Below are 27,567 nucleotides of genomic sequence, written 5' to 3'. Positions count from 1 at the left end.
AGGGCTGGAGCGGCGGCCGAGCGGGGCAGGACGGACGGACGGAGTGAGACGCGAGAGCTGCGCCCTGCCGGTACCTCGACGGCCACACTGTGGTCGGTCATGGAGACGCTTGTGTTGCGGTACCAGCACACGTGCACGGTTGTGTTGGCACGGTGGTGGCTCTGCCTGTCCAAGGAGCTACGAGAAGAGTGTATGTCATCTTCGGACTCCTGTTCTAGAGAGACCTCATCAGAGGATCCTGGGGGAGGAGAATTCAGCAGTGGTTTAAGACAACTGTGCGGTACAAGGAGTAAGAGAAGCAGGGATTCCTGAGAAAAACTGTTTTCTCTTGCAATGGTCCAGTTTTAAAATACGTCAACTTCAATTGGTTACACAGCTCCTAAAGGCCACTCTGAGCAGATCACAGAATCATCTGGGTTGGAGAAGCCCTTGAAGCTCCTCCAGTCCAACCATGACCCTCCCCCTGACCGTTCCCAACTCCCCCAGATCCCTCAGCGCTGGCTCAGCCCGACTCTTCAACCCCTCCAGGGATGGGGACTCCCCCCCTGCCCTGGGCAGCCCATTCCAACGCCCAACAGCCCCTTCTGCACAGAAATACTGCCTCAGAGCCAGCCTGACCCTGCCCTGGGCAGCTTGAGGCCATTCCCTCTTGTTCTATCGCTTGTTCCTTGGTTAAAGATCATTTCATTACTCAGCTCTGCTTGGTGTAGCTGACTCAGTAATGTGTAAAACAAACAAACAAAACCCCCACACTTCATCCGCAGTCGATTCTTAGTGAGGAATAGGAAGAAGTGCTCCAAGAAGGGTTACTACATGTTTCAGCACATCCATAACACCACCAGAGAATGCTGGACTCTAAAAGTTGGATCTCCAAAGACACCATACTTCTGGACAAGAAAATGCACTACATGGTTAAACTGAGAAAAAAATCCATGTAAAATTAACAGTTCTGCAACTGGAGCATCTCTGCTGCATTTAAACCTACCAGGAACAAACAAAAGTACAATAACTCTCCATTACCATATGAATTATAAAAATACTCCATTTATGCCGCCAAATTCACAATAGGAAAAATGAAAAGAACATGACAACTGATGCTTTTCAAAAAGGCAGGAAACACCACTTACTGTTGGAGCGACTGCACAGTGAGTTTTCCAGAAGCATGTCAGATTTCTCAGTAGATTTCTTGGCCATTTCAATTGCCATGTTTAGGTCTTCCATCCACTTCCCCATCTCCAGGCGGGTACTGCAAGACAAATGGCGTGAATAGAGAGCACCCAGCCTGGAGCCCTGACAGAGTGCTAGGTTGCTGCAGGAAGGCAAAAGTCACTGCCCAATACAAGGAGCAGACCCTTTCCATTAAATAATAAAAATAACGTAACTCCTCCAAAGCATGAGCTTTCCAGACAGGAAGCTGACCTCAACAGCATTCACCTCTACTTTCATGCCTTGAGACAAGACTAAAACAGCCGTTAAAAACTTGGGACTTCAGAGCAAAGAGAATTAAGAGAGAGCCAGAGAGCCACATAATATCCCCCTCTGGAGTGACTGGGGTCAGAAGAGGAATTACGTGGTTTAGGCCACTGCTGTTCTTCATACAGAGAGCTTCATAGCTGGTGGGTTATTTCACACATGAAATCTTATTTTCACTCCAAAAAGCATGCTGGAAACAATTTTTTTGAAGGATAAAAGGAACCTGAAAGGCAGCACTTCTTTTAAAGGGGATATAGGATTACCTTACGTGTCAAACAAGTAAAACACCAAAGTGCAGGAAGATGATTTTTTTCACCCCACATAGTTTCCATTACGGGTTACACAGCTCGCGCCATGATTACAGGGTAAAAGCTTTACAGCTCATATATGTCTATCTATCTATATCCGTTGGTATACAACAGCGTAAGGTTTTCCTTCAGACGTGGCCACATGGCCTTTTTTTTTTTTTTGTATCTGGCTACATCCCCTGTGTGCACAGTTGTTGTTTAAATGCTATATACAGTTACACGCTCTCGTGTTTGCTTCGGAAAGTCTATGGGACTGTTTTTTGGTAACCATCCTTTTTTTCTGAAAGCTTTTAATTCAGACTGAAAATTCCACACTTGGTCTAAGCCCAGCAGCATTTATTTTTTTTTAACAGCTAGGGCGAGGTAACATAAGAAAAACAACAACCTTTGAGCTATTGCTAAGTTATGACAAGCTAAAAATTGTATTTAATTTTCCAAATTTAAGAACCTTTTTCATGCACTTTTTGATTCGCAGCTGCTGAGAAATGGTTCATCTTTAAAAATAATTGACATTTTGAGGTGTTAGGCTGGAATTAAAAATAGTTTTGCTTGCTGAATACATCTGCACACCAAAAGTATTGGCTCCTGTGCCACTACATACCTGATTTATAAATGTTTGGTCATGGTTACTTTTCAAGAACATGTTATCAAGCAGTAAAAAACCCCTATAAATTTAAGGTTGAGATTTAGTGCTCCCAGCCTGCATTCTTAGCATACCTACCTCCAACTGCCTTTTAGGGGACCTGAGGAGGGACAAAACCTCCTAAAGCTGATCCTGAGAGAATAGGTGCAGTAGACATTCTAAGTTATTTCAGATATAAAGTAAAAAAAGACACCAAACTCAATGCACAGGGACAAGTTACACTGAAAAGGGACTGGTTTCCTCTCCAAGTCAGCCTTTGATTTTTCCTCTCCCTCCCCAGTGTCCTCCATGAGATCCATGCAAGAACTCTCCCCTCCTTGCATCCATTTGCACATTCTGGATTTTAATTCTTCTCTGGGTCTCTAAAATATTTCCAAGTTTAGATTTTGTTTTGCCTCCTGCTTTACAGCTGTTGTTTAAAGGGTGACACTGGGAACCCAGCTAACCAGAAAATACTACAATGACAATGACGGTGCTGCTGTTGTGTGTTTAATAACACACCATTGGGTAAGATAAACTACTTCCCAAAACACAACGCTGATAAAGGAGTTGTGAAGTGTCCTGTGTTTTGAAGTCATGCTTTCCAGAGGGCACATGAAACACCCCCCATGGCTCTGCACCAAACTCTTTGGAGAATGTATCTATCAAACCCACAGGCAGCTGAGGAAAATAAATGTTACCTTGCTGCAACCACTATGGTTTTCTGTGCCGAATAGATGGTGAAGCAATGTGGGACGGCCCATTCATTCTCACTCTCCTCCACCTGCAGAGAAAGAAAAGGTTTTCCTCATCACTACTCAGCGAATGATAAACACTACAACTGTCCTCCTTGGCTGGCTAGGAATTTGAATCAAATATGATTATAATCCGGTTGGAATAAGTGCAAAACAGCTACTATTTTATGGATACCACCTACTTTCAAGTCTATTTTGGCTATGAAAATCTATATTGTGCATTTCTACCACCTTATCTCTAGTGGCACAGCACCATATCCAACAGGGCAAGAAAAGGAGGGCTCTGAGCAGGACTCAGCTTATTACTTACCGGTGGGTCGAGCACTATCAGCTGCAAATCAAACACAGACAGAACAGTCCCATTAGAATAGGGAGGGGGGAGGCAGGAAGACTGACTATATGCCTAGGCATGTGCATGGGGGCCAAACAACAGGCCAAATCCCTACTTCCAGGTCAGCCTCTCACAGCAGTGTGAAACCCAGGGGCGAAAAGGGTGTGCTCCGGCTGGAGCACACAAAGGTGGGGTCCACGGCCAGCAGCACCCACAGGCTGGGAGCAGCCTGGGGCTTTGGTCTTTGTGCCCCAAAGGAACGTCCCAACCTGCCTTACGGCAAAACCATTTCCTTAACGCTGTGATGCAGCTTGAAACCACTTACCAACATGCCATGAAGAGGAAGGTGGCCGTGAATTTTGAACTGATTTGTTCCCGTAACCCCTTTGCTTGTGTACAGTAACATATCTGAGAACTGAAAAAGGCAGGAAGAATACAATCAGTATCATGAAGACAGGAGGTAGGGCCAAGTATTTTTTGACATCTTTTTAAAAATCAATTGTTAAAACAACTGTAGATGCCACTGTAGATGCATTATTCTCAGTCAGTTTGGCCTCCTTTCCTTAAAGCCACTCTTTCATTTACTTACAAGAGAGGCAATGAATTCTAAAACTACGTGCCATTAATAAAACAAACTGAACAGACAGTATCATCATACTCTAAAAATCTAAAAACCCCTCAGAGTGAGCTTTCAGTTATGATTGCTGATTTTCATCACAAGCACAGGAAAATGCACTTTCATGACAACTTTATCTTGAAGACTTTACATTTATGAAAACCAGAAGCAACACCCACCAGAAAGAACATCCGCTGCTGTAAACCCTTCTTAGTGAGCTTGTACAAGCAACCTTCCCGGATAAACTCCTGCAGTGAAAAACAGAAATTTTGGCAAAGCTTGATCTTTCCCAAACATGAAGAATTTTAGTGTTTGGGTTTTTTTTCATCCCAGAGTATACAGATGTCGATTGGTGCCCAGCCACGTCTGCTAGCAGATTTGTTAAACACCAGATGACACCCTTCCTTCTGTTTTGCAACACGGATCAGCTCCTTGCTGCAGCCAGCATTTAAATCAACGAAGCAAGAGAAGGAAAAGGAGCAGAATTCCTGCTAGACACCCACAGCTCACCTATTACATTTACATCCCACCGCAGTGACTGCCATAGCATCCCAAAAGCATACACGATGCTTCTGTACTTATGCTCTGTACATCTATCAAAAACAAAGAAACAAAACACCAAGCAGGAACTAAACAAACTCCTAGAAAAACCGATACCAGTTTTGCCCAGTGACGTGGCTCTCGCCATCACTATGTTCTCCGTGCAGTCTCAGTCCACAGAGACCGCATAGACATTTCCTGTTGAGTACGTGACACAGAGCTCCCCACTCAAACACAGAGCACTGTATCCCAGTGTGCCCAGTATCTGCTGTACTGGAAACACCAAACTGTAGCCAGAGTCTAAGCAGAAGCATTTTTGATCTATTCCCTGGGACATCACCAAGACCTCCATGGGACCCACTATGAAGACAACTGTACAAAGCCTTTACGGTCATTCCATAAAACTGAGAGGCAGTGATGGCAAATACACAGTTAAAAGACACCTCCTTACCAATAAAAACAACAAAGGTTCTAAAAACTAAGCAAAGGTACTTACCCTGCCAGGTGCTGTGAGATTATCTATACCAATCAAGTCATGCTGCAGCTCTGTCAGCTTCTGGAAATTCTCCAGGCGGATGAGACTGTGCTGCAGCCGAGATGTCATTTCTGTGACTTCCTTCAGTGCGTCTGTAAGGAAAACGGCACCGAGGGGTCAGAACAGAGCAGACAAATCTAGGCCAACAATTTTATCCCTGGGAAACGGAGTCTGACACTTATGGCCAGATTTAGAAGGGACCTACAATGATCATCTAGTCCAACTGCCAACTTCTTAAAGCATATTCTATAGCTACCTAGGGGAAAAAATGGGTACTAGTAGCAAGGAACCTCACAGTGCTTCCTATACTTCTGGAGATGATTGCATATCTCAGATTTCACACATATAAAAAGTATTTACCACGTAGTCACAGTAAATTAAAAAATTAAAGCCAACTATTTCTGCCGAAAAATACTTTATAAATTAGTGGAATTTACTACGCAAGCTTTTGACAAAACAAAGAACTTATTTTTTGTCACATTTTTAATTATAAATGACAAAGAGTTCCTAAAAAACCTACCTTTTTCCCCTGCTAAAAAAAAAAAGGAGACAAGAAAAGGACTACATTTCCAGCTTTGGTTGAAAGATTAAGATCCATCAAGATTACCATAAGAAAAACACTTTCTGGAATGCCAGAAAAAGCACTTGCTCTATGCAAAGAGAACAACAGTCTACATCTAAGTTATCTTTTGCGTTTTCCAAACTAGCAGTTGAAGCAATTTTCTATCTATTGCAGAAAGCTTCAGAGCCCTGCACCAGAGCATGGTAGGAGAGTTGGTAAATGAAAAACTTAAAGGAAAGCATAGTTAATTTTAAAATGTAAGCTAAACACTTTTCTTAATTAAGCTGCCTCCTGCCAGTTTTCTGCTGTTCTACTTAGTATATTCTGATTTTTTTTCCAGGATATTTAAATGACAGTATTCATTAAGCAGTAGTGTTTTCAGCAATGTAAATCAATGTCCCTGTGGATTTCAAAGCTGCATGTGAGAGTCAGAGAGGTCCTGAATGGAGAAGCAGCATTTACAATGAATTTGTAGATGTAATGCTCGACTCCCCCAGGGTAGGGGCAAACTTGTGTATGTACATGGGAAGGGGTTTCTGCCCCGCACGTGTGCAGCCGAGGGCTCACTCACTGCAGCAATCGGCAAAGTCCTGGTGCTCTGCCGTGTAGTGCTTGCAAAGCCTCCCCAGGATCAACTTGTAGTGCATCAGCCTCTGGATTGGTTTGAGCAGAAACGTGTTGAGGGGCAGGTAGCAAACCTTCTGCAGCTCAAAGTCCTTATAAACCATTTCCAGCTTCTTTAGGCGTTTAGTTGCTTTCTCCAGTTCTGTCAGGACCTCATCGTGCTTCTGCAGATAACTGGTGAACTCCTGTTGAGTTGTACAAAAAATTGGATCAAAGGAAAACAGTCTTTAATAGACTTCATGGTGAATAAGAAAACACATCCATTCCCTGCTCTACTTTTGTCTCCAATCATGATTATATAAGCAAAAAGTAGTATTAAAAATGAAAATATTTGCTTGTTTGTCCTCTCTTCACTATTTAGTGCAGTCGTGCCTCCACGTGCCTCTAATGGGAAGAGCTGGTAGCATCACCTGTTAATACTTTGCCATTCTAAGACAATTCTTTTTGATTACTGACTTTTTCAGGACAGACAGAAGTGATCTGAGAGGGTTGTCTCACCTAGATTTATCTATTAAGCTGGCAGGCAGCTCCCTGTCGGGGTCAAAACAGCTGTCTGTGCAACACTACGCCTGTGCCTGCTAGGAGGGTCAAATGCAGAGAGCACTTCTGTGCTCCCACTCAAACCACTCGCTTTCATGCAATAATTACTCCGCTGCTACAGCACAAGTGTAACTGCCCATGAAGTCAATCTACTCCAAAGAAAGGTGACTTAGTTTGAGAAGAAACTACTCCGCAATTAAAAAAATATTTATATTTTGGAATTAAACAACCTTATGAAACAGTGGAGAACAGGGGAGAGTTTGAGCTGTGCGAACATAGGAGAAATGGTGAAGCTAATTAAATAATTTTTCTTTGTCTTCTGCTGAACAACCAATAAAGAAACAACCTTTTCTCAAGGTAAATGTAGGTGGTTAAATAAGCAGCAGTGGTATAAAGTCTTGTTGTAAATATTTTATTATTTCTTTTTAATTTTTTTATCAACAGTAATTGTTTGCAAGTCACTTCCAGTTTAGTGGAAATACTTGAACTCTCATCCTTGACAAAAGGAAAAAAATGACTCAACAGTCCTGAGATTTCATTATTTTAATAGTTCATCTACCTTTAGAGTACGCATATTCCTGAGCATGACATCTCCAATGCGCTGGTAATCTCCTTTCATGTGAGCATTGGTTTTCCCTTCCCTGAAACACACGTAGGAAGATGAAGTAAGAAGGCGCAGTACAAAGGAGACCAAGAAATTTCAATTTCCTCCCTCCACCTTCCCCTGTACTTCGAGACATAATCTCTAAGAAAGGCTTCCTGGGTATCTGTGTATTTTGAGGACTGCTTTAGTAAATTTAAGGGAAGCAGCACTAACATTAATGCCTCCTCTACCCATTTTTAACTACTTGACATTCCCACTTCACTGTCTGTGTTAAAAACTTGGTACAGTAAATATGGAAACTGCATAAACTAACAGACATAAAGCCATGCTTAGAAAACTGAGACAGGAATAGAAATTAATTTGTGTGAAAGTCTGTTTGGGAGTTGAACCTCTCAGACTTCGGAATAAATGTTGTAACATGATCCCACCTGAATTTATTAATTTGTTTTTGTTCATACTTTGTTTACACTCACCACCACCTTTTGAGTGGTAATTATATTCTAATATATTACATCTCAGGTCAGGAAAAAGTAATACAAAGGTTAAAACACTAAAAACATACTCTTTGAAATAAAGTGTGCTGCAAGAACCGAACTCTAATCTTAATTACAAAATAGCGTTTCCTAGATTTTCACCTGGAGATACATTAACTGGAAGGTGCTGAAAAAACACACACATCTTTTTGACCTCCTCTAAGGCTAGAGAGAGCAACACCGGGTTATATTAGCAGTGGGACTCAATGATCTTAAGGGTCATTTCCAACCTAAACGATTCCATGATTATGAAAACCTTTCTCTGGTGTACCACTGATACGACTACAGGATATTATGTACAAAGCAGTGCTTAAAAAATGGGCTTTGCAAAATGTATTTAGCATTTTTTTTTAAACTACAATTTATTAAAGGACTTCTTCCTTGATTCTATTTATGCAGAAATGCTGGTTCAAATGCAGATTAAGTACAGTTTTGGCATGAGGACACAGGAGAAGCTGGCCCCGCTCACTGCCCATTCGCCGCACTACTGGCGCTTACCAGAGCGACAGCCTCTGCTCGATCTCTTTCAGAAAGCCTCGATGAAACTCATAAAGTGGGTCTATATTAGAGAAGAGTAACGTCATCAGGCCCTCTGGCATAGCGTTCTCCTTGATGACTGCACTGCGAAACCACTGCCGGGAAAAAATTCACAATTCATGTTCAATTTTTGTTTAAGAAATTAATCACTAGCATGAAAATTTCTGCTCCTGCAGCGATGGGGAAGGAAAATGTGTGTGCACAGGGAAACAGCAGGAAGAAGGGAGAATGTTTAGGAAAGACATAATCTGGGAAAAATGAAAAGATGTAATTTTTCTCCTTGCCAAACGTTACAAATATGAGATGGCTTATTGGTTCTGGGCACAAGCATGTTTCTTAATGCAATGATGAGATGGTTGGTAACAGCTCTGAATTACAGTCAATTACCGAGTGGCTGCCACAGCTGACGTTACACCACTGCCTTCACTTCCACGCAGATACAACTGCTCTTTCATAACACTTGGAGCCCTGTGCAAGTTGTTCAGGAGCTGGAGACATCTTGCTGTGTGTCACATACTGCACTTTTTATCACTTTTGGTTCCCCGCTTTCTGGCAGGGATGTGAATATTACAAATCAAAATGGTATGTGATGTAGCTATTGGAGCTAACGACAGAAGTCCAGAGAAGATATCTGCTCTCCCACATGAGGACCTATGGAACAAGGAAGGTAATAGCTACATGGTTCAAGGATTATGCTTTATCATAGGACTTTCTCCATCTGTTACCTGGAAGAAATCCCAAGTTTTTCCCAATTAACAGTTACAAATCTGTCAAGAAAAAGAAAAGCGTTACAACACTTACGACTGTAATAACTTCCAGGTCCTTCAGATACGTCCGTTCTGTAGCAAGAATCTCCTTTGCTATGAAGTATGCCTTGTCAGTTGGACAGCGCTGAAAGAATACACAGTAATCAATAAATACTGAAATACAAATGCTCTGTTTATTACTAAGCATGAGCTCAAACCTTACATAGAGCTACCCTTGCTGTGTGCAAATGAAGCCGTTGATTACTAATAGGGTATCTCTGGATCCAGTACCATATACTCAAATACTTTACTATAAAATACTATTCATATTGCAAAATTATTAAAAAATGTCAGTTATATGAACTTCCATTTCAAAATCAAGGGAACACTTTACAAAAATACGGAAACAGTTATTCCTAGTTTCCTAGGTTTTAAACACTTCTCTAATCAAATGAAGTACAGCAGATATGCAATACAGTCCTTTTTCAAAACTATTCTATTTGCCCTTACAGCTTTTACTCAAATCCTTTGAAGATCATATTAATTAGTTAAGAAAACACAGAAATCAAACTGTATCAGTTGTTGGCTGCACGGTTGCTCTAGGGCTGCTATTGAAAGAAAAGAGAAGATAGAATGGATGTGGAAGCACAAAGGAATGAAATGGTGAAAAGGAATGTTCTGCAGCTGCAACAAACCAAAATCAGAGTTAGGCTGAAAACATAATTTTAAAAAATCATGTAAGTAATACTAAGGAACTAATCACATTTCGAGCTAAGATCCTGCTTTGTCTCTTTAGCTCACTATGCTGTGCTGCAGTTTAGTGCCAAATCCTCCCTTGGTGAGAACAAATGACAGCAAACCCATTTGAGTTACATCAAAATTGGCCTCCATCCCTGCCACTTCTGAGGGTAACACAGCTTTGGAAATTATCTCTCCCTTTTCCTTGTACATACCAAGTTAATAAAAAAAATTCCCTTTTGAGAGATGCTTTGAGATGCCCTCCAGCACAGTCAGCACAGCCACTCAGCGCTTCTAAATCCTTCATCTCAGTATTGCTAATGGAGGAGATGTTCTCCTGGTTACGTATCTATTGAGTCCCTCCACACAGAATCCCTGGAGGTGTGCATCCCCAAACAATTAAGTTTTGAGAAATTGTCTAGCCTCTTTTTAAGTTGTTTTATGCTAGTTACTGCCGTCCCATGCATCAGACCTCTCCCTAGAGGAACCAGAGGATATACTTCCACATACTTCTCTCCATAGCCACCATCTTAACTTTAGTGTACCTGTCTGAGGTACACGGTGTCAGAGGGAGGTCCCACCTAATCTTGGCTTCAAGTATTTTTTCATTTTTACTTGGGCTATTTACCTGACTGTAGTCTCATAAACCCTCAAAATCCTGTTGAACGTCAGTGGGCATCTTTCTGAAACAGCCTCTTCCCAAAGGATACAACATCATTTTTCTGACTTCCCTGGAGACAGAGGTGACACAGCTCTTTTATCTCACATACCAGCTTCCTCCTGCAGCACTTCCCTGTCCTGATATACCTTGTTTATAAACCAATGGAACAACACTCGCTAGTTTGACTATAACTTCACCAGTCTCTTACATGATATGAGAATTATGGCTGACAGGTACATTTTTTTGTGCAACACAGCTTTGCGTATGCCACCTCCTGGGCTCTGCACAAGACACTATAGTGCTCAATGCCCTTAAGGGACTAATTTCTATGAAAAAAATAGAGCTTCCCAAGGCAAATCAAAGGTGGGTTATGGAATCAAACACCGGCTGCAACAACAGGAGATCTCAGCGAACCTCATCTCTGTAGCCATGGCAGAGATGACCCTGCTGCAAGCTCTGCACAGCATCACATGCACGTCTGCCAGCTTCATCCCTCCCCTCAGTATCTCCTCTCTCTGCTCAGGAGACTCCCCAGCAGCCTCCCAGCTCACCCGGACCTGCCACCATCTCATACCCACTTAGACAGCTACTTGAAGAGTTACCCTCAAGCCATGTATACCATCTAGTATATTATTGAGAACTCTGGAAAGGACCCTGCCTGTCTCCAGTTCACACCTTGTGCTTTGATCCTCACTCATATGCTTTTTCCCCAGCCTCAAAAACATTTTTCTGAATTGTTTCTTCCTTGAAAGCTTACAGAGCATGAAGGCATGCCAAAACACACTGTGTCCACCACCTCATACTTTTCATAGCCTGCATGAATTATCTTTTTCATCACCTTTGAGCACCTTGCAGGTTTTCACTTTATTCTCCAGCTGACTGCATTCTAGTTTCAGGCACAAAAGCTGCTATTCATTTCCCAAGCATCTTCTCCTCCCTTCTCCCTCCCCACTGCATCATAATCTTATATTTACTCTCTGAAGTTCCCGCTGCTTTCCAAATTGCTCCCTGCTGAAATTTAGTACCCTCAATTTTCTTTCTCTTGGTCTTGTACCAGTTCTAACTGAATCCCCTGCGCTGAGTCCTGGCAGCAGCTGCTAGGCAGATCCTGTACCAGAAGCACCAAAAAGCAGTACAGCTGTCACAGTGCAACAGGGGCTCTGCCAAACACCTTCATTACCGGTCAAGCGCTGCAAGAGGAAAGAAAATCAATTCATGCCTGAAAAAATAAACACAAGAACTCTCTGAGGAGGCAGTCTGCTTCCAAAGTCCAAAGAAAATGTTCCTACAACCACCACAGGCATCAAGGCAAACACCCCCACTTGGAAAAACTAGTATTTCACTGTAATATGTACACACAGTCCCACCTGGAAGCCTTTAAACACTCACTAGATGCAGCTCATGTCAAGTGAAGAGCTCTACTTTGAACCTATAAAGGCCAAAGATAAAGGACTATGAGACTAAGAAAGACCTTCCTGTCTGCTTTGCACCTAGATCACAGTGTCACAAAACTATCAAGTCCAGAAACAAACAAATAAATAGTAATTCCATGCACACAAAAATGCTTAAATTTTCACTTCAGTGACCAGACTTCAGCAGTGTTAAAAATAACACTGGCTGGGGGGAACTCACCAAAAAAACCACACCGAAAACGTCCAGCATCTACACCTTTTTAAAGTAGGTTGCTACAATCAACCTCCAGTAGGAAAGGAGCAGGGAGAAATCTGTCAGCAAGATGAAAGAAAGCCACAGTGACTTTAGAAGAACAAAGTAAGAAGAGAACTCAGCTTTCTCAAGGTTTCAGTATAGCAATAGCAGCATCACAGCAGCGTGGAGTGGAAAGCACACACTGCAAGAGAAAAGAGTTTCCTGAAGAGTTTACATACAAATGCCCTGATTAACCAGGTGAAATTATACAGTGGCATCAGTGCTCTGTTAATAGAGATATTGTAAGATTACATTTTTCTTGTACAATAAAGCTGTAAAACTGCTGTGAAATTTAAGCATTTTAACAGTGGTTTCTGCCTAGGTTTGTTTCTCTTAAAATACTCTCTTTGAATGGACATCAAAGCCTTGTAAGACTCAGAAGTTAACCAAGCTTAAGACCGATTACAATAAAAAAGCTCCTTTCCAGGATTCTTTTACAAATTGGTTTCAGCCTGAACAAGAATGCATGCTGCTGAAATATCAGAGTTTGCAGAATGAGGCAGAAAGGCTTGGGCTTCAGCATTTAGAACAGATAACACACTCACTGCTCATTATTTGCAGGCTATACTATGCCTGCTATAAGGATAAATGAGAGGAAGTAATTAAAAAAACCACTATTGAAAATTAATGGTAGTGTGGTCTGTCAAAGCTATAATCTGTACATTGAAAAGTCTAAATCAGATAGGGAGGCTGAAAGCTGGGGGGAGGTGGGTGGAAACAAACAAGCGCTTATTCATACCACAACCCCACTCTAGGTGGCTCTCAACAGCATCGCACCGTCGGACTTGGTTGTTTGGGGTCTCCAGGAGAAGAGTGCCTGCAGGACTGTCCTGCCAAGAGCTGCTTGCACCTCTCATGTTGCAGCACTTGGCTCCACAGAGCTGCACAGCAGATCTCAGAAAGGTCCATTAGCATTCAGGAGCAATCACAGGAGAAGGGAGCTGTGGAAGCACTTAAATCCAGTGTGGTACCTTTGCTTGTGGTGAGGTTTCTGAACATTCCCTGAGCAGCTGAGAGTCAGCACATACAGTGCAGAGATCTCTGGATCATCAACTGAAACAAGAGTGAGCAAGCTTGCACGCGCTGGCACCAAGAAGTACCCAAAGACACGGTGAAGACAGCAAACAGCATAGGCCTGTCACCTTGTCTGAGGGTCCTGACACAGGTAAGACAACCAGAACATTGGACGGGACGAGCAGAAGACCAGGAGCAAGGAGCACACAAGGTGGTTTCTTTGAGGCTGTGCAGAAAACTACAGATTACAGTGTGGACACTGACTCTGGATGATAGAGCCTCCCTTGCGCTGTAATGAAAGGTCCTGGATCCTTCTCAAGTACCAAAGAGTCAACAAACTCTGCACTCCTTCTCCTTCTGCAAGAAGACAAGACAAGGCAAGGGGAGCAAAACAGCTTGCAGAAAAATGGTCACAGAAGTCTGCTGTTAGGTGGACTTCTCCATTTTACCAGGAGAAACACAGTGTTCTGTGAAGTGCAGTTTGTCCGATACTACATACTATGCCCCTACAAAGTCTGGTAACTTGTTACCCGCATCTGAAAAGTAGTCAAAGAACGCACGTGTCAACCTATGTATATGTACACACTCATATTTTTCCTGAGTGTATCTAAATGTTTGGAGTCATTGCTTAAGAAAGAGGACTAGCTGGCTGGACTAGAAGACTTCAAGACGTTCCTTTCAACCTCAGTGATTCTGTGGCTGCAGATTATTGTTTTTAACAGCAACCACTGTGAAAGCCTTATAACACGGTGCAGCACGGATAAAAAAGAATCACACACTGAACATCTGGCCATCTCTGTATCTTGAAAAACTGTGGAGGCACATGAGGCAGTACTTACCAAAGCACAGGATCAGATGTCAGTATGAAGCAGTACATGAGCTCTGCTGGACAGAGCAGAGGAGCAGTGCTGCACTGAGTATATAAGACACTGGAGAAGTTTCTGGGAGAGCTTGGACAGAATTCGTGGATGACCACCACTTACCCCACCTTTCAGAAAGGCTCTGCAGTGGATATGGATACAGATGATGCACTGGGGCAGAGAAGCTTTCCTTGGTGGTGCTGAAGCACAGAGTGAGGAGCTGAAGCTCATGTCTCAAGGACTGAAGGTGAAGTGGCCTCCAGAACAAGAACATGTTATAATTAGGATTACCTGAGAAAGCAAGGGTGAATCCTGAGCTCTCCATGGGGATGAGGAAAACCCCACATCATGTTGGGGAGTTTCCAGCTAATTCAACCAGTGCTTACTGGTGGAAAGAAAGGGAGGTAGCCTAGGCTAAGGATACCTAGACATAAGCACATCTTGAAGGCCCAAAGTTGTTCCTGTTCTGAGACTTGTTGCACCCACAAAAGTCAGGGGCATTTTTGCCCCTCTCTTTTCAGAAAGCAAGCCTCAAGCTTCCTCAAGGCCAGAGCACTATCCACCTCTCACCAGCCAGAAGGGTCAGCCACGGAGAGGACAGCTCCAGTGACACAGCCAGCTCTGCTGAACAAGCCTGTGACTGATTGGGCGTAAGAGGATTCACTGTGATGCCTGCTGCCGAGAAAGCTGAAGGTGAGCTCAAGCCCTCTAGAGCCTGAGAACGCCTCAGGAGCACTCTAATGGTCCTGTTACCAGAAAGAATGCTTGGAGGACCAAGGAACAGTGAGATGGACCAGTGAGATGGTGGTAAGACTGTGTGGGAAGTAAGGAACCGAGGAAGAACACACCTTATATACTAACAAATGTAAACTCTGTGCTATTCTCTATTCTGGTAACCAAAGTTACTTTCTAATGCATTTTTGTTAATGACACACAGCACTTCGCACAGACAGCACAGTTCAGTGAGCTGACATGGGTTAAACGTGACAGCATTCAGCAAAGACAAGGCCAGGTTCAGTGTCACCATTGTGGCAGTTTTTTATTACTGAATGAGCCAAATGCAACTCATTTTCAGAACTGAGAGCCACCTCCCCCACCAGCCTTTCAGTCCTGGGGAGAATCACCTTGAACAATTCACCTGCTCTGGAGTGTCCTTTCAATGTCTCAGTGCATAGACACGGGGTTTCTACGTTCTAATATAATAGTTACACAGCCCAAAAATGCCAAGTGCACTGCCCTGTTTTACATCAAATATTGTTTCCCCCAAACAGCTCATCTCAGGAAGCCATGTCTTGTAGAATATCTCAAGTTGGAAAGGACGCCTAAGGATCATCTAGTTCAACTCCCTGCAGAACTACCTAGGAGTGTTGTCCAGATGCTCCTTGAACTCTTACAGGCTTGGTGCCATGACCACTTCTCTGGGGAGCCTGTTCCAGGGACCAGTCACCCTCTCAGTGAAGAACCTTTTCCTAACGTCCAGTCTAAACTCTTGTTTCCATCCTGGGCTATAAAAAGCAGATTTTGAGCAGTTCCCTGCCACGCTGGGGCCCTCGGTAGCTGTTCCTGCTAAAACAGTGGGAGGTGGTCCCAGCAGCAGATGCCAAGACTACCCCTACGCCAAGAGGGCAGCAGGGACTCCTGTCATAACAGCGAGATACACAGACTCGACCAAAGCTTCAGCACTGGAGTTAACATTAACCCCCAAACACATCTGTTCTACTACAAAACATAACGCAATCAACACTCAGGGACCAGCAAGCACAGCTCCTCACCCAAAACCATCACTTTACTCATGACGTGAATTCCCAGTCGCGTCATTATCTTACCTTACGTCTCATTTCGTCATCCTCTTCTATCCTGGCACCGCCAGCATCACTGAGGACAGGACTCAGAAGAGGAGATGAACCCTGGCCAGCTGCATTCAAGTTCACCTGAAATGCCGGGTTCAAGCCCAGGGGACTCTTCAGCATGAGGGAAGAGAGCTGAGGATGGTCCACCGGGCGGCCTGGGTGGGAAGAGAACGAGAAGATGGAGTGGAAAAGGAGAGGAAATTGTTTCAAAGATAGTGCATCTAAAACGATTACCTACTGTTACTGTAAACATAATTGCAATCTCATACTATTTAAGAAAAAGCAAAAGAAAAAAAGAAAAAAAAAAGACACATACATCCAAAGATTTGAGTATCTCAAAGCAAACCGAGTGTTCCCTGCAACCCAGCTGTCACATGGCAGCACAGTAAGGACAGACACCTTTACAACTGTATTTAAGGGAAAGGATAAATTGTTTAGTGTCTAGGGAAAAGTGCTCAAATTCTGTTTGATTTTGTTGAGTAGCGGCATGGTTCGCAACATAGCCATCACACTGCAGTAGCAAGAATACAGCTTTTAATTTTTCCTTTTTAAAATAAGAATTACTTTTCACCCGAGGGAAAAGCTAGGACAAATCATTCTGCTACTCTCCACTCCAGAAGATAAAGCTTGTTAAAAATACATTCAGAAGTCAGGAAATCTCCAAAATTGTACCAATGACAGGGGAAAACGTGTTGCTAAACAAAAGGGAGCATGCAAGAGATTTAAGAGATTTAATTCCTGGCTCTTCTATGTATATGAATAGAATAATTTACTGATCTCAAAGGAGAACAATTTTGCAGCACTGAGTATTAACTGGATGGACACAATCCTCCTGCACAGCAAAACCTGTCTGAAGCAGGAGTGACATGTACTGCTTCGCTCTTGATTACTAATGGTCTTTTTTTTTTTTAATTTATTTTGACACATAAGGCAGTGTTACAGTGAATTTAAGCTTATGAACAGTAGCTGCTCTCCTCTCTCCTGCAGCCTCCTCAGAAAGAGCACACAGACACCCCTCAGGGGTTCACAGTGAAAACGACTGTTCGAGCAGTTCTGCTTTTTGGGACCAAGCAAAGGCAACAGACACTCCAGTTACTCACACTACACCCACAAAATTCCTACCTAACCTCACCTTTTTTTTTCTCTGATCTTCCCCATGAGAGACAGACAAGCTTCGTCAGATCAGGCAACTGAATAGGTATTTAAGCACTTGAGTTTCTACAGCTTTCACCACACTGCTCGCTCACTCAACCACACTTGCAACCCTCCCCGGTCATGATTTGTCGTGCGTTACAAGCAGAGAGCAAGGGCTAAATCACCTGACCAAAGGCAAACAGAAAAATCAACAGCGAAGCAAAAAAATGCCAACTCATCAGTTCCCAGCCTACTGAAAAATCATCCCAACAGGCTTTAAAAAAAAATAAATCAATCAATCCCTGTGGATATCCAGTATCTCCATCGCAGACACAAGGCACACGTGCTGGAGGAGAAGGAGTTACAAGGTTTTTGATCACTAATGGCAGGAGTGGCTGCTGCTCTCTGGCTCAGGAAGCAAATTCCCGGCAAGGCGCCCGGCAGCATGACACTGGGAGGGAGCCCGGGCGCGTATTTTCACATTGACAAATGCAGGAAGCTAAACCGTGCTGCACTCGGTCACCTGGAAGAGATTCAGATCATCGAGGCTACGGAGTTAACTATTAATACACTAGTCAAGCACAGTCATTCTGGAACAGATTTTTGTTTCTGCCTGAGCATTTTCTTCATTCTCTCTGCTTTTAATATCAGCCCAGGAAAGCAACAACGTCTGGCATTTGTCTCACCTCTGCAGGGGCCAGAGTTTATAGGAAGTTTGCTTTTACATGTCAGGGATGCTGAAACAACGGCTTAAAAACAAATAAGCTACAAGCTTACAGGGGTGAGGAGCTTCTTTAAATTCTTGGAATTCAACATGATGTAGCGACACGTTCCAGAATTTGTAACTTGAACTGGACAGACTGAATGTTTAGATACAAGGGGAGCAAAAGGGATGTAACTTGCTACAAACCCCATTGCCTGCCTATTTCAATCAAGTTGTTCTAGTTTTTATCACCTCCAACAGAAGCTGGCCATTGATTTTGAACACTTGCTCATTTATACCTGACAGCAAGAACCCTGTTTCCTGAAGCCAGAGTGATTTATGGAAATGAGAGGCACGTTCAGCTCCCCAAGAAGCCTGAATCAACAAGCAGAAGTCAAGATGCTGAAGCACAGGGCTTCCCCTCTCCCCAAGCCTGGGAGGGGACTAACCTACAGAAGCAAGAGGCAATTGCATCTTCAGGGGCAGGAGTGCCCTTCCCCTGCATGCCAATAGCTACAGGACACCCTGCAGCCTGCTGTTTATTTCCCTAGGATGAAAGCAACAAAGAATTCAGGAAGGAGCTGTTACAGATGCAACTTGTAATAGGCTGTCAAATAGCAAATTCTGCAAAGGGATTTCGAGGTTAATGTGACTTCCAAAATTTGCCCGTTCTAGAAAGGACTACAAAATGTCATGGAGCAGCCCAGGTTAGCTTTTCTGCTAACATTTGTTTAATGTTTGATATAAACTAAATATGATGGTGTATCTTGGCAGATGACCCTACAAGCGTGTACCGAACTTCTCATTCTCGTAATCCAACAGTATTTCTCCACTAGAACAGCAAGGGGGGAGCTCCCAGTCAAGCAGGTAAGATGTACAGCAGTTCTCTATTCTCCAGGGGAAGGATGGCAAAGGAAGAACCCATGCAACAGCCAGAGCCTCCACTGCCGCTTTCAACAGCTGTTCAATGTAGAAAACTCCTAATGAGGTAGAAATACTGGTGTGAGGATCAAAATGTGTGAATGATTTCCTCAGACATCAAACCCTGGTGCACCGAGATCTTCCCTGCCCCGCAGGCAGCAGCATCCTCCAGGGATATTAAAAAGGACTATTCTCCAAGAGGGACGTTTCCATGTTTCAGCACTCTGCAGGAAGTGGAAATTCATTCTCTATGTCTAAGTCATAACACAAACGTCGCAAGCTGGGAAGTCTCACTGTAAGCTGGAGTCAGGGTTTCCAGGCCATGACATTAGTATTCAGTGATGTAAACCAGTCCCTCACAGACAGGACTGCATTCTGTACACGACAAATTTCTGCTTTCACATCACACACAAACGCACTTAACTCAATGCAACATCAAAAAAGTGTCAGCTCAGTGTAATAATCCACATACTCAAAGATCTTTAAGAATACTAACACTTCTTAGTTAATTACACTACAGAGTTATAATCATGTATCCTTTAGCGAACAAACCCAGTTTCATAAACACACCACGCATATAATTGAAAAAAAAAAATCAAGTCTAACAGTAAAACATTGCAAAATCCCTGTAGTTTGCATGAACACAGCTATGGACTTCAGTGAGGATGCCAGCCTTATCTTTCACAGCTACTGGATAATACTGTCAAATTGTTTTATTATGCTGCCTCTTTTGTCTAGGTATAAAAATGTAAAAACCTCTATCTAATGTATAAACCTATGATTTAATACAAAGTTTGTCCACTCTTTAGTGAGAGGATCTTCAGTGTATACAGATGTGAAGGTTCATACTCAAATATATTTAGATTATTACACAAAACTGGTTGAGAAGTTCATTACGGGATTACAGAACAACCTTTAAACTAGCTGCTGCAACCAAGACCTTACCTTGTATTTTCTTCAAGAGTACTCGAATTGTTTTCTTTTTCTTATACACCTATTTAGTGTCCGATGCCCAAAAATCCATTCTTATTTCCCTTACTAATAGAAATACAGTAGACATCATCTCTAACCTCTCAGGCATCTCACGGGGAATACACTTTTTACCCCCTGCAAATTTCAGATATGTGGGTAGTGAAGGAAAATTTTGGAAAACTACCACTCTGATGTCAATCAGCAATGCCAGAAAAAGCCAGGAAGAATGCACACAGCAGTCAAATTTTAAGTCTGACTTGTAATTTACTACATTAGCATAAACCAGTTTTGGTCCCACATTAGGAACAGCAGCAGACAACATGCCAGGCAGATGAAACCACCTTCCTAAGCAGACTTTGAGGGTAAAAAGAAATTGGTACATGAAAAATTATAAATATTTTCTGAAAAAAAAAAAGAAAAAAAAAAGAGAAGAACAACTGTTAGATTACTTTCTTAACCATAACACTGAATTTTATCCTTTGAACCATCAGGAGCCTCTGAATTTCTGAAATCAGTTGTGTGATGCCTCTGCTCTACTGAACTACTAGAAGATGTCCATATATATATATTAAGACTCTTTTTGTGTGTGTGGTTATAAAACAAGTTAAATTGAGGCATGCTAATAAAATAGTTAAGGGAGAGAATATTTCATGCCTTTGAACTACCACAGAATGAAATGAGGGAGCAGGGGGGAAAGATTTGAAATTGTGTACCTGAGTTTTAATTGCAGCTTTAATTTTAAAAGTGGCTCTGGAAAACTGGCATGCTAAACCCCAACATCTAATTTTTCTGTGTGGCTTCAGAAGCATGTCAGCTGACAGTCAGAAAAAGCTTTTGCCTTTCTCCTGATATCCCCTTGCCAGTACTACGTACTTAGAAGTGCAAAGCAAAATTCTGTTTCTTTTGAAAAAATTCTGGTCTATGGGAAACATTCAGCTCCAGCAGGAACAGGGAGGTGGACCAGGTCTCAGGTAGAATATGGACTAAAAAAAAAAAAAAAAAAAAAAAAAATCACTGCAGCCATGGTGATGCTAACAGAAAAGACAAGAGTTTGATTTTCAGATCTGAAATATCAAATCTAGGATCTGTCACACCTTACATTACCAAGATCACTGGCTACCTGTTGTTTCAGAAAGAGCAGCTCACAGCTCTGTCGGCTCTCCTCCCAGATTAATACAATTTTAAATGGTACAAGTTCCCACTACGGGACTAGACCACTTTATTACAATACAGGTTTTGCTAATTATATTAATATGTACTAGCTTTTACTAAAAGTTTAAGTAGAAGCAGACTTCATTTGGTTTACACTGAGATAAGCTTGATAATACGATAATAAGCTTCTGGCATCACTTCTCAGATTCAATCTCTACACATAAAGCCAGATTTGAGTGCAAAGCTTGAGAAAACCAGAATGCAAGTATTGGTTCCATCAGCTTTACACTTGATCACTTAATTCAAAGGCACACAACAAAAATAGTATACCAATAACAAAGAGTATTATTGGATGGACTATAAAAATAAAACTAAAGTTATGTGAGGTTCAGATGTTAGCAATTCGACTCCTTATCAAAAGGGAGTGCCCCTTGTTTTTCACCAGTTGATTCCCTTTAAAGATGTGACTTTATTATTATTACTACTACTACTACTACTACTTCAAACAGATGAGATTCTTTTCATGCTAAAGCACCGCAGTGGCTGACCAGAAGATGATGGAAGCCCACTCAGAGCCCCCTCCTGCCCAGTGCCCTGCTGAACCCCTCACATGCACAGACCAAATTATTATTTCTAGAGTGAAAATGTTCTGCAAGCTAACGTACTACAACTCAAGTCCCGGAATATCCCAAATCTTCCTCATTTCAAAATATTACAACTAATACATTTTCCCCCTGCAAATCTTTCCTTTAAAACAATGAGGGATAGTTGAGAGATAGGGAGTCTTGAAAAAAAATAAATATCTAAGAGCACAAAAAAAAATATCTCATGGACTTTAATTCCAAAGATTGATTTCTTTCTTATACTGCAATGGGTACAGATCGTATTAAATGTTAAAGCACGTTTATTGCACTTGGCACATGCCCCAGTGAAACTGTATGTACCTGTGAAGTTACACCTACACGCGATACTGTCGGAGAGTCCTAACGTTGGTCCCAGTTTTACAGTTATGTCCAGGATCTGAAACAACTGCCCTTCTCTTGCCACCTTCCCCAGCCTTGTAAAGGCTACACTGTTTGCAGGCAAGAAAGAATATGCATCTGTTGTTACTGAGTGCAGATTGTAAACTTTTATACTCTCACAGTGTTAGGCAGAAATCTCTTTATGCTGTATTGACAGTGCCGATCTCTCTGTGCTCAAACTATGACTTTGCACAAACCTTTGTTTGCAGCACTGCTGAAGTGAATGGTCAGGGTTTCAACCTAAATCACTGATTTATGTCAGGTACATATTTTCCTTAAGTCTATGTAAAATAGGTTTAACTTTGCAACAAAACCAATCAAAGCAAAGTTAATCAAATTTAACCCCTGTAATAAAATGATGTAACATGCTATGTTCTAAAATCTCCGGATGTTTGAAAGGAAGTCAGAGTCAATTCTCCCCAGTAATTTCTCCTTGATGAAAAGTAAAGTTTTTTGGAGCAGCTCTTTTCATTTTTTCATAACTCAACAAACATAACACGGAAAATGATTTTAAAAAGTCGTCAATTCAAACTAGCCCAGAAACCTGCTTGGTTTACTTATGCAAGTACTACTGACATTTTAAGCAAATGTTTATGTGATTCAGGAAAAGAGGATTTACCCATACAGTGGTCACACTCCTGAAGGAGAACTTTCAACCTACAAAACATGCCATTACATCCATCCTATGTTTGCAATAAAGAACAGGCTTCTAATAAAAACAAATATACAGGAGAGAATTGGAAGGACATACCCGATTTAAGAGAAAACGTCTCCACAATAAACATAATTACTATAGTGAAATCTGAACTTTCAGTCCCATTTGTACCCCAAACAAAAGGTCTGCACAAAACAGTAATTTGAAAACCACACACCAACATTTGCCCCAGCTGTGCCTTACTTTCAACAAAGGGGCATAGGAGGAAAACTGCCTGGAGAAATCTGGTAATAAAACTCTAAGATGCCTTGGCTAGGAGAACAAATATTTATTCTATTTCAGACACAAGGGTAATGAAAAATAAAGCTAAAAAGCCCACGTTGTAATTTATATCAAAGTTTTCCTTACTTTATTGCATAAACAATTAAAATTATGAATTAGTACAAATCCGTAGGTTCATAACCAGCAATCTGAACAGACACAAAGATATTAAAAATCCCAACATGTAATTCAATAAAACATTTACCGTATAAAAGATAAAGTTCAAGAGATCAATTAAGAAATTCCAGCCCTCTTTGTTATCTTAATGTAATCCTTTCCTAAAAGAGTAGCACCTATTTCTTGGGGAATCACTAACCAAGGCACGTGTATCCCTGTACATCCTGATAAACGGGCATGTTGTGTTTCTTACCGATGCGCAGGGCTGTCTCAAGCTACACCCGCGGCTGCCATCCGAGCCTTGTGCCTTTGAGCAACAGCAGAATAACGTGACTTTGGAAAATTTACAGTGACACCTTCCCCACAAACCGGGTTCAATTAACCACACTCCAAATTTGAAACCAGAAAATCTACAGCCCACCTGGTGGACTAATCCTATGATTGCCCATGAACAGATAATAAATTAAGTGGATTTTATGATATGTTTGGATCTGTAAAGTCTCCCCATATTCATCACAGAGAGTGTATATGTATACCCATACATATACACATTGCATTTGTGACAAGTGCGATGTAAGAACTACTAAAAATTATAGGTTATGACAGCTAAAAGACTACATTGAAAATTGTATCATTCATTCAATCAATACCTGATAATTATGGCTTAGAATGTTCTGCAAAATGACAATAATGGGAATGACTTACCGACAGGATTGCACCAAGAAGCACAAAATCATAATGACTTTTATTAGTGTCTCCATGAAATCTTACCCTTATGAAGATTTGCAGCTAAACAAAAACTACCACCACAAACCTCCCCCAAAAACCCAGCACCATGCCAAAACCGAGCCACCAACCAAAAAAAAATCCCTTTGACAAAATCTCCTATGACCACAATACAAATATACACAGGAAAAAGGAGATCAATACTTGATATTACCCAGCAACTCTGAAATTCACTGGAAATTAAAGTGAAAATTGAGAGTAGATCAATATATTGCTGTATTCCATCCTAAGAAAAAATATGGTAAGTCCTGGGAAATATAGGGCATGTATTACTTGAATAATAAGTACTTTAAATTACAAAGTCTACACACAACAGATAATACAGGGCAGTAAGGTTTTCCAAAGCTGAACTAGATGATGAGAGTCAGAGAATATTCCATGACTCATGTTTTGTGCAAATTAAAGAGTTCTAGTAACTGCATATACAAAGATAAAAAATGTTCTGATGTAGTGCTTTACATTTAATAAATGTGTTTAAGCGCAGAATGGTTGTAAGTATACACATACAGGTGCAGATTAAATTACCTATTCAAGACACACATTTTTTTAGTGTCTTTTAGTCGCACTGCAATGCGCAAGTCGAGTACCACAAGAGAGCTAAACCCAACAGTTTAACTCATTTTGAAAAGCTGCTCATATTGACATACTTTCTGTGGCTGCATGTATTTGCTAAAACATAAAACCAGAGAAGTGGAAGGATGGAAAGCAGCCCTATTTCACTGAGGAGCAGAAGCAGTGGCTCTGGCATGCTCCCTTTGCTGAGCTACTGCTGCAGCAGCTCGTGGATACACAGCTTGGAGAGAACAAACCTGGAAACCCCAGTGCTTTTCCACACTGGAAAAGTATGGTACTAAAACTTGTACACCGAGCAGAAATATACGTACCTATAATAAGTCCCCACTCAGCCTCCCACAGATGGGGGCAGAAAGCAAATTTGAAACAACATACCTGCAGAAGCAACAGTGTCAGCGGGAGGAGAGGACAACCACTCACTTGCCATGGACAAGTGAAGGTTTGCACCTAGGCTTTCATCTGCTCCTACCACAGCTTCCCAAATGCTTTCTTCTCAAGCCAAGCATGCATGGGATATTTGACAAAGATCTTCTGATTTTCTCTATGCAATCTCCCCCTTTTTTCATACCATGCAATTCACATAGCAGCTTTTGCTGCTCAGGGTCTGCAAAGGGTCCCAGCTCTCTCAGTTAGGTGGCTGGCACCACCTTCACACCTGCCAGCATACTACTCACCTTCTTGAAAAGAAAACTTGTGTGCTCAGGAAAAAAACAGAAATCTGTACTGCTAACTAAATTTTAGTAGTATCAACACTGTAAAGAGAAAACAAAACAAACCACAAGGAGTAACACTGAAAGCTTAGCAGCATCACTGGTACTTGGGACATAACCACACTGCACTGAAGTTCACCAGTTCCCTTATGCTACCCAAAGACAAACAATACAGACAAAGGATGGAAAGCCCTTCCTTCTCTCCCCTCCTGCCACCTCAGGAGACAGCTGGGGAAGAACAGGATGCCTGGCATGGTTCTACCACACTAAAATAACTCAAGGGCTCAAGTTCACTGTGAAACACTGAGCTGTCCCGTTCCCTCAAAGGCAAGGCTGCTTTTCTCTCCACCTCTACTGGAAAGTGAATGTGAACTTATCCATCTGGAGGAAATGATGGAGAAACTTTACTCAGAGCTTTCTTGCTATAGTAAAAATATATTTATGAACTAAATATTCTCTCTTTTGTGCCTATCTGGGAAACCATGAACAAAACAACAGAGCTAAGCACGCAACTATATCCTCAGGAGTCATACAGCTTTGAAAATCAGAAAAGCCCAGAAAGAAACCATGACAGTTACATGCTACCAGTTAGCAACAGCAAAGATATAACGAGCAGGCGTCAGGGGCACAGGCAGCAGCACTGAACTCTCACACAACCTGCGAGTACACCACGGTGTGCTACCCTGGCAAGGGATATCAGCTTGCAGGTGCTGACCAGCATCACCTTTGCACAAGCATCCCAATCCTAGGTACAGAGAGGAGTCAGATGGCGTGAAGGATCAGTGTTCCTGTTGACACCTGTAACTAAAACCTTCATCTGAACAGCTCCATACCCAGGTCAAAGCTTCCCCCACCCCCCAACCCCACCCTCACCTCTGGATTCACACATCTTGCTCTAAGCTAAAGGACCGAGTTCCCAATCACTTCCATTTCTTTAGAGAAAAAAAAAAAAGGGAATTACATTAAGATTTTTTTTTTTTTTAATCCCTGAGATTTAAAATTGCCAATAAAAGATCTGCATAGTTGCAAAATACAGGAAGAAAACCACTGAAGACACCTTTTCAAACTAACTGTGGTGCAGGAAAACACACTGGCAAGTCTTCTCTCAGGATTGCCAAGCATGTTTACTGAAAATACAGGCAGTTTTTTCCTAAGACCTTTTGAAAAGCTATAGAATTCAGTTGGATTTATTCCCATATTAAGCACATGTACAGCGAATGCTTGTGATTGAGGCACAGAAGATGAAATGAGGCAGACGCAGTTATATGTAAATAGCTGAATCCTGATTATTTTTTTAAAAGATCAAAGAAATTAACAGCCTTTCTCTAAATCTTTATCTACTTATTTTTCCCCAACTCTACTACCTGTAAGAGTTTGCAGACAGAATTCTGTCTTGTTTCTGTTTTTCTTTTTTAAGAATGTAGTTAATTTTGGGAAGAAAATCAGACAAACCGCCTAAAAACATACTTAGAGGTACCAGCTTTGGACACAACGAAGAGCTCCTCCAGGTGCCTATTTAGAGATATCACATTACACATCCACATCATCATCATCATCTCCACAGGTATGAATAAAGTCACACAAAGAGCCAGAACACACGCTCAACAGAAGGAAAAAAGAAACAAAACCCCACAAAAAATACAAAGCACTTATAAACAAAAAAAGAGCAATCAAACTGCTGTACATTCCTGTAGGTCCAAACTAACACTTTGTTCTAAATGTGCTTTGGTTTCTGTGCCACTGGCAAAGGTGACACGTTTCTCATGGAACAACAGTGATTCCACTCACAGTAACCACAACATAAAAGCAAGTGCTGTGAAGAATAATCATACCTTGGTAAAAACTGAACTAGAAGAAATAGGTGACTAAAGGAGGTTTTACCTCCTCATGTTCTACCATACGTTCAGAGGAATTCCCTTGAATTATCACTCTATAATTCCCTCTAGTTATCAGAATTTTGAAAAATAATAGTATTTTTAAAAATGTTTGAGTAAAGAATGAAGGTCTTTTAACGATGTATCAAAACCACATTTAAGAAAACTGACAGGAATAATATGAAGCATAAAATTATGCTTGTAACTGTAAGCTGCTGATTTTTGGAGGCGTTGATTGTACAAGTACTGCACACTCTCTGCAAAAGGACTGAAAACCAGGCAACAGGGAACCCCAGAAACAAATGGCTGAAGGAGATGATGCTTTCCATCACAAGGTTTCAGTCAGGTGTTACGTATTCCACATTCTTGCTTGTAAAAAAGCAAAATACTCTAAAAAAAATGCTACTACAAGCTGAAGCTCAGAATTTCATCCCCTTCCCAATCCATCAGATTGGTAGACAGGAAGGACAT

General features: G+C 41.7%; 1 protein-coding gene across 5 annotated transcripts in view; it reads right to left on the bottom strand.

The window, feature by feature from the left end:
• The window catches only part of FARP2 (FERM, ARH/RhoGEF and pleckstrin domain protein 2), an 81,861-nt gene that overhangs the window by 5,158 nt on the left and 49,136 nt on the right, over positions 1-27,567 (bottom strand). For 2 of the 5 annotated variants that reach the window (XR_012634099.1, XM_074912743.1), the window contains exons 14-25: positions 16,133-16,311; positions 9,382-9,471; positions 8,542-8,675; positions 7,466-7,547; positions 6,314-6,551; positions 5,142-5,272; positions 4,285-4,353; positions 3,815-3,904; positions 3,469-3,489; positions 3,105-3,187; positions 1,128-1,246; positions 75-238 (exon numbers count right to left, since the gene is read on the bottom strand). Coding sequence is in view for 4 of the 5 variants with exons in the window: in XM_074912743.1 (XP_074768844.1) it covers positions 75-238; positions 1,128-1,246; positions 3,105-3,187; positions 3,469-3,489; positions 3,815-3,904; positions 4,285-4,353; positions 5,142-5,272; positions 6,314-6,551; positions 7,466-7,547; positions 8,542-8,675; positions 9,382-9,471; positions 16,133-16,311 (1,400 nt within the window). In the remaining variant the exon portion in view is untranslated. The remainder of the gene's footprint in view (positions 1-74; positions 239-1,127; positions 1,247-3,104; positions 3,188-3,468; positions 3,490-3,814; positions 3,905-4,284; positions 4,354-5,141; positions 5,273-6,313; positions 6,552-7,465; positions 7,548-8,541; positions 8,676-9,381; positions 9,472-16,132; positions 16,312-27,567) is intronic. The other 3 variants (XM_074912745.1, XM_074912746.1, XM_074912744.1) reach the window with 2 other exon arrangements.

This window comes from Athene noctua, chromosome 8, assembly GCF_965140245.1.
Source record: "Athene noctua chromosome 8, bAthNoc1.hap1.1, whole genome shotgun sequence".
In the NCBI taxonomy this organism is placed as follows: domain Eukaryota; kingdom Metazoa; phylum Chordata; class Aves; order Strigiformes; family Strigidae; genus Athene; species Athene noctua.
Note: the sequence above shows the minus strand (reverse complement) of the source record. Positions and strands in the feature narration are given on the sequence as shown.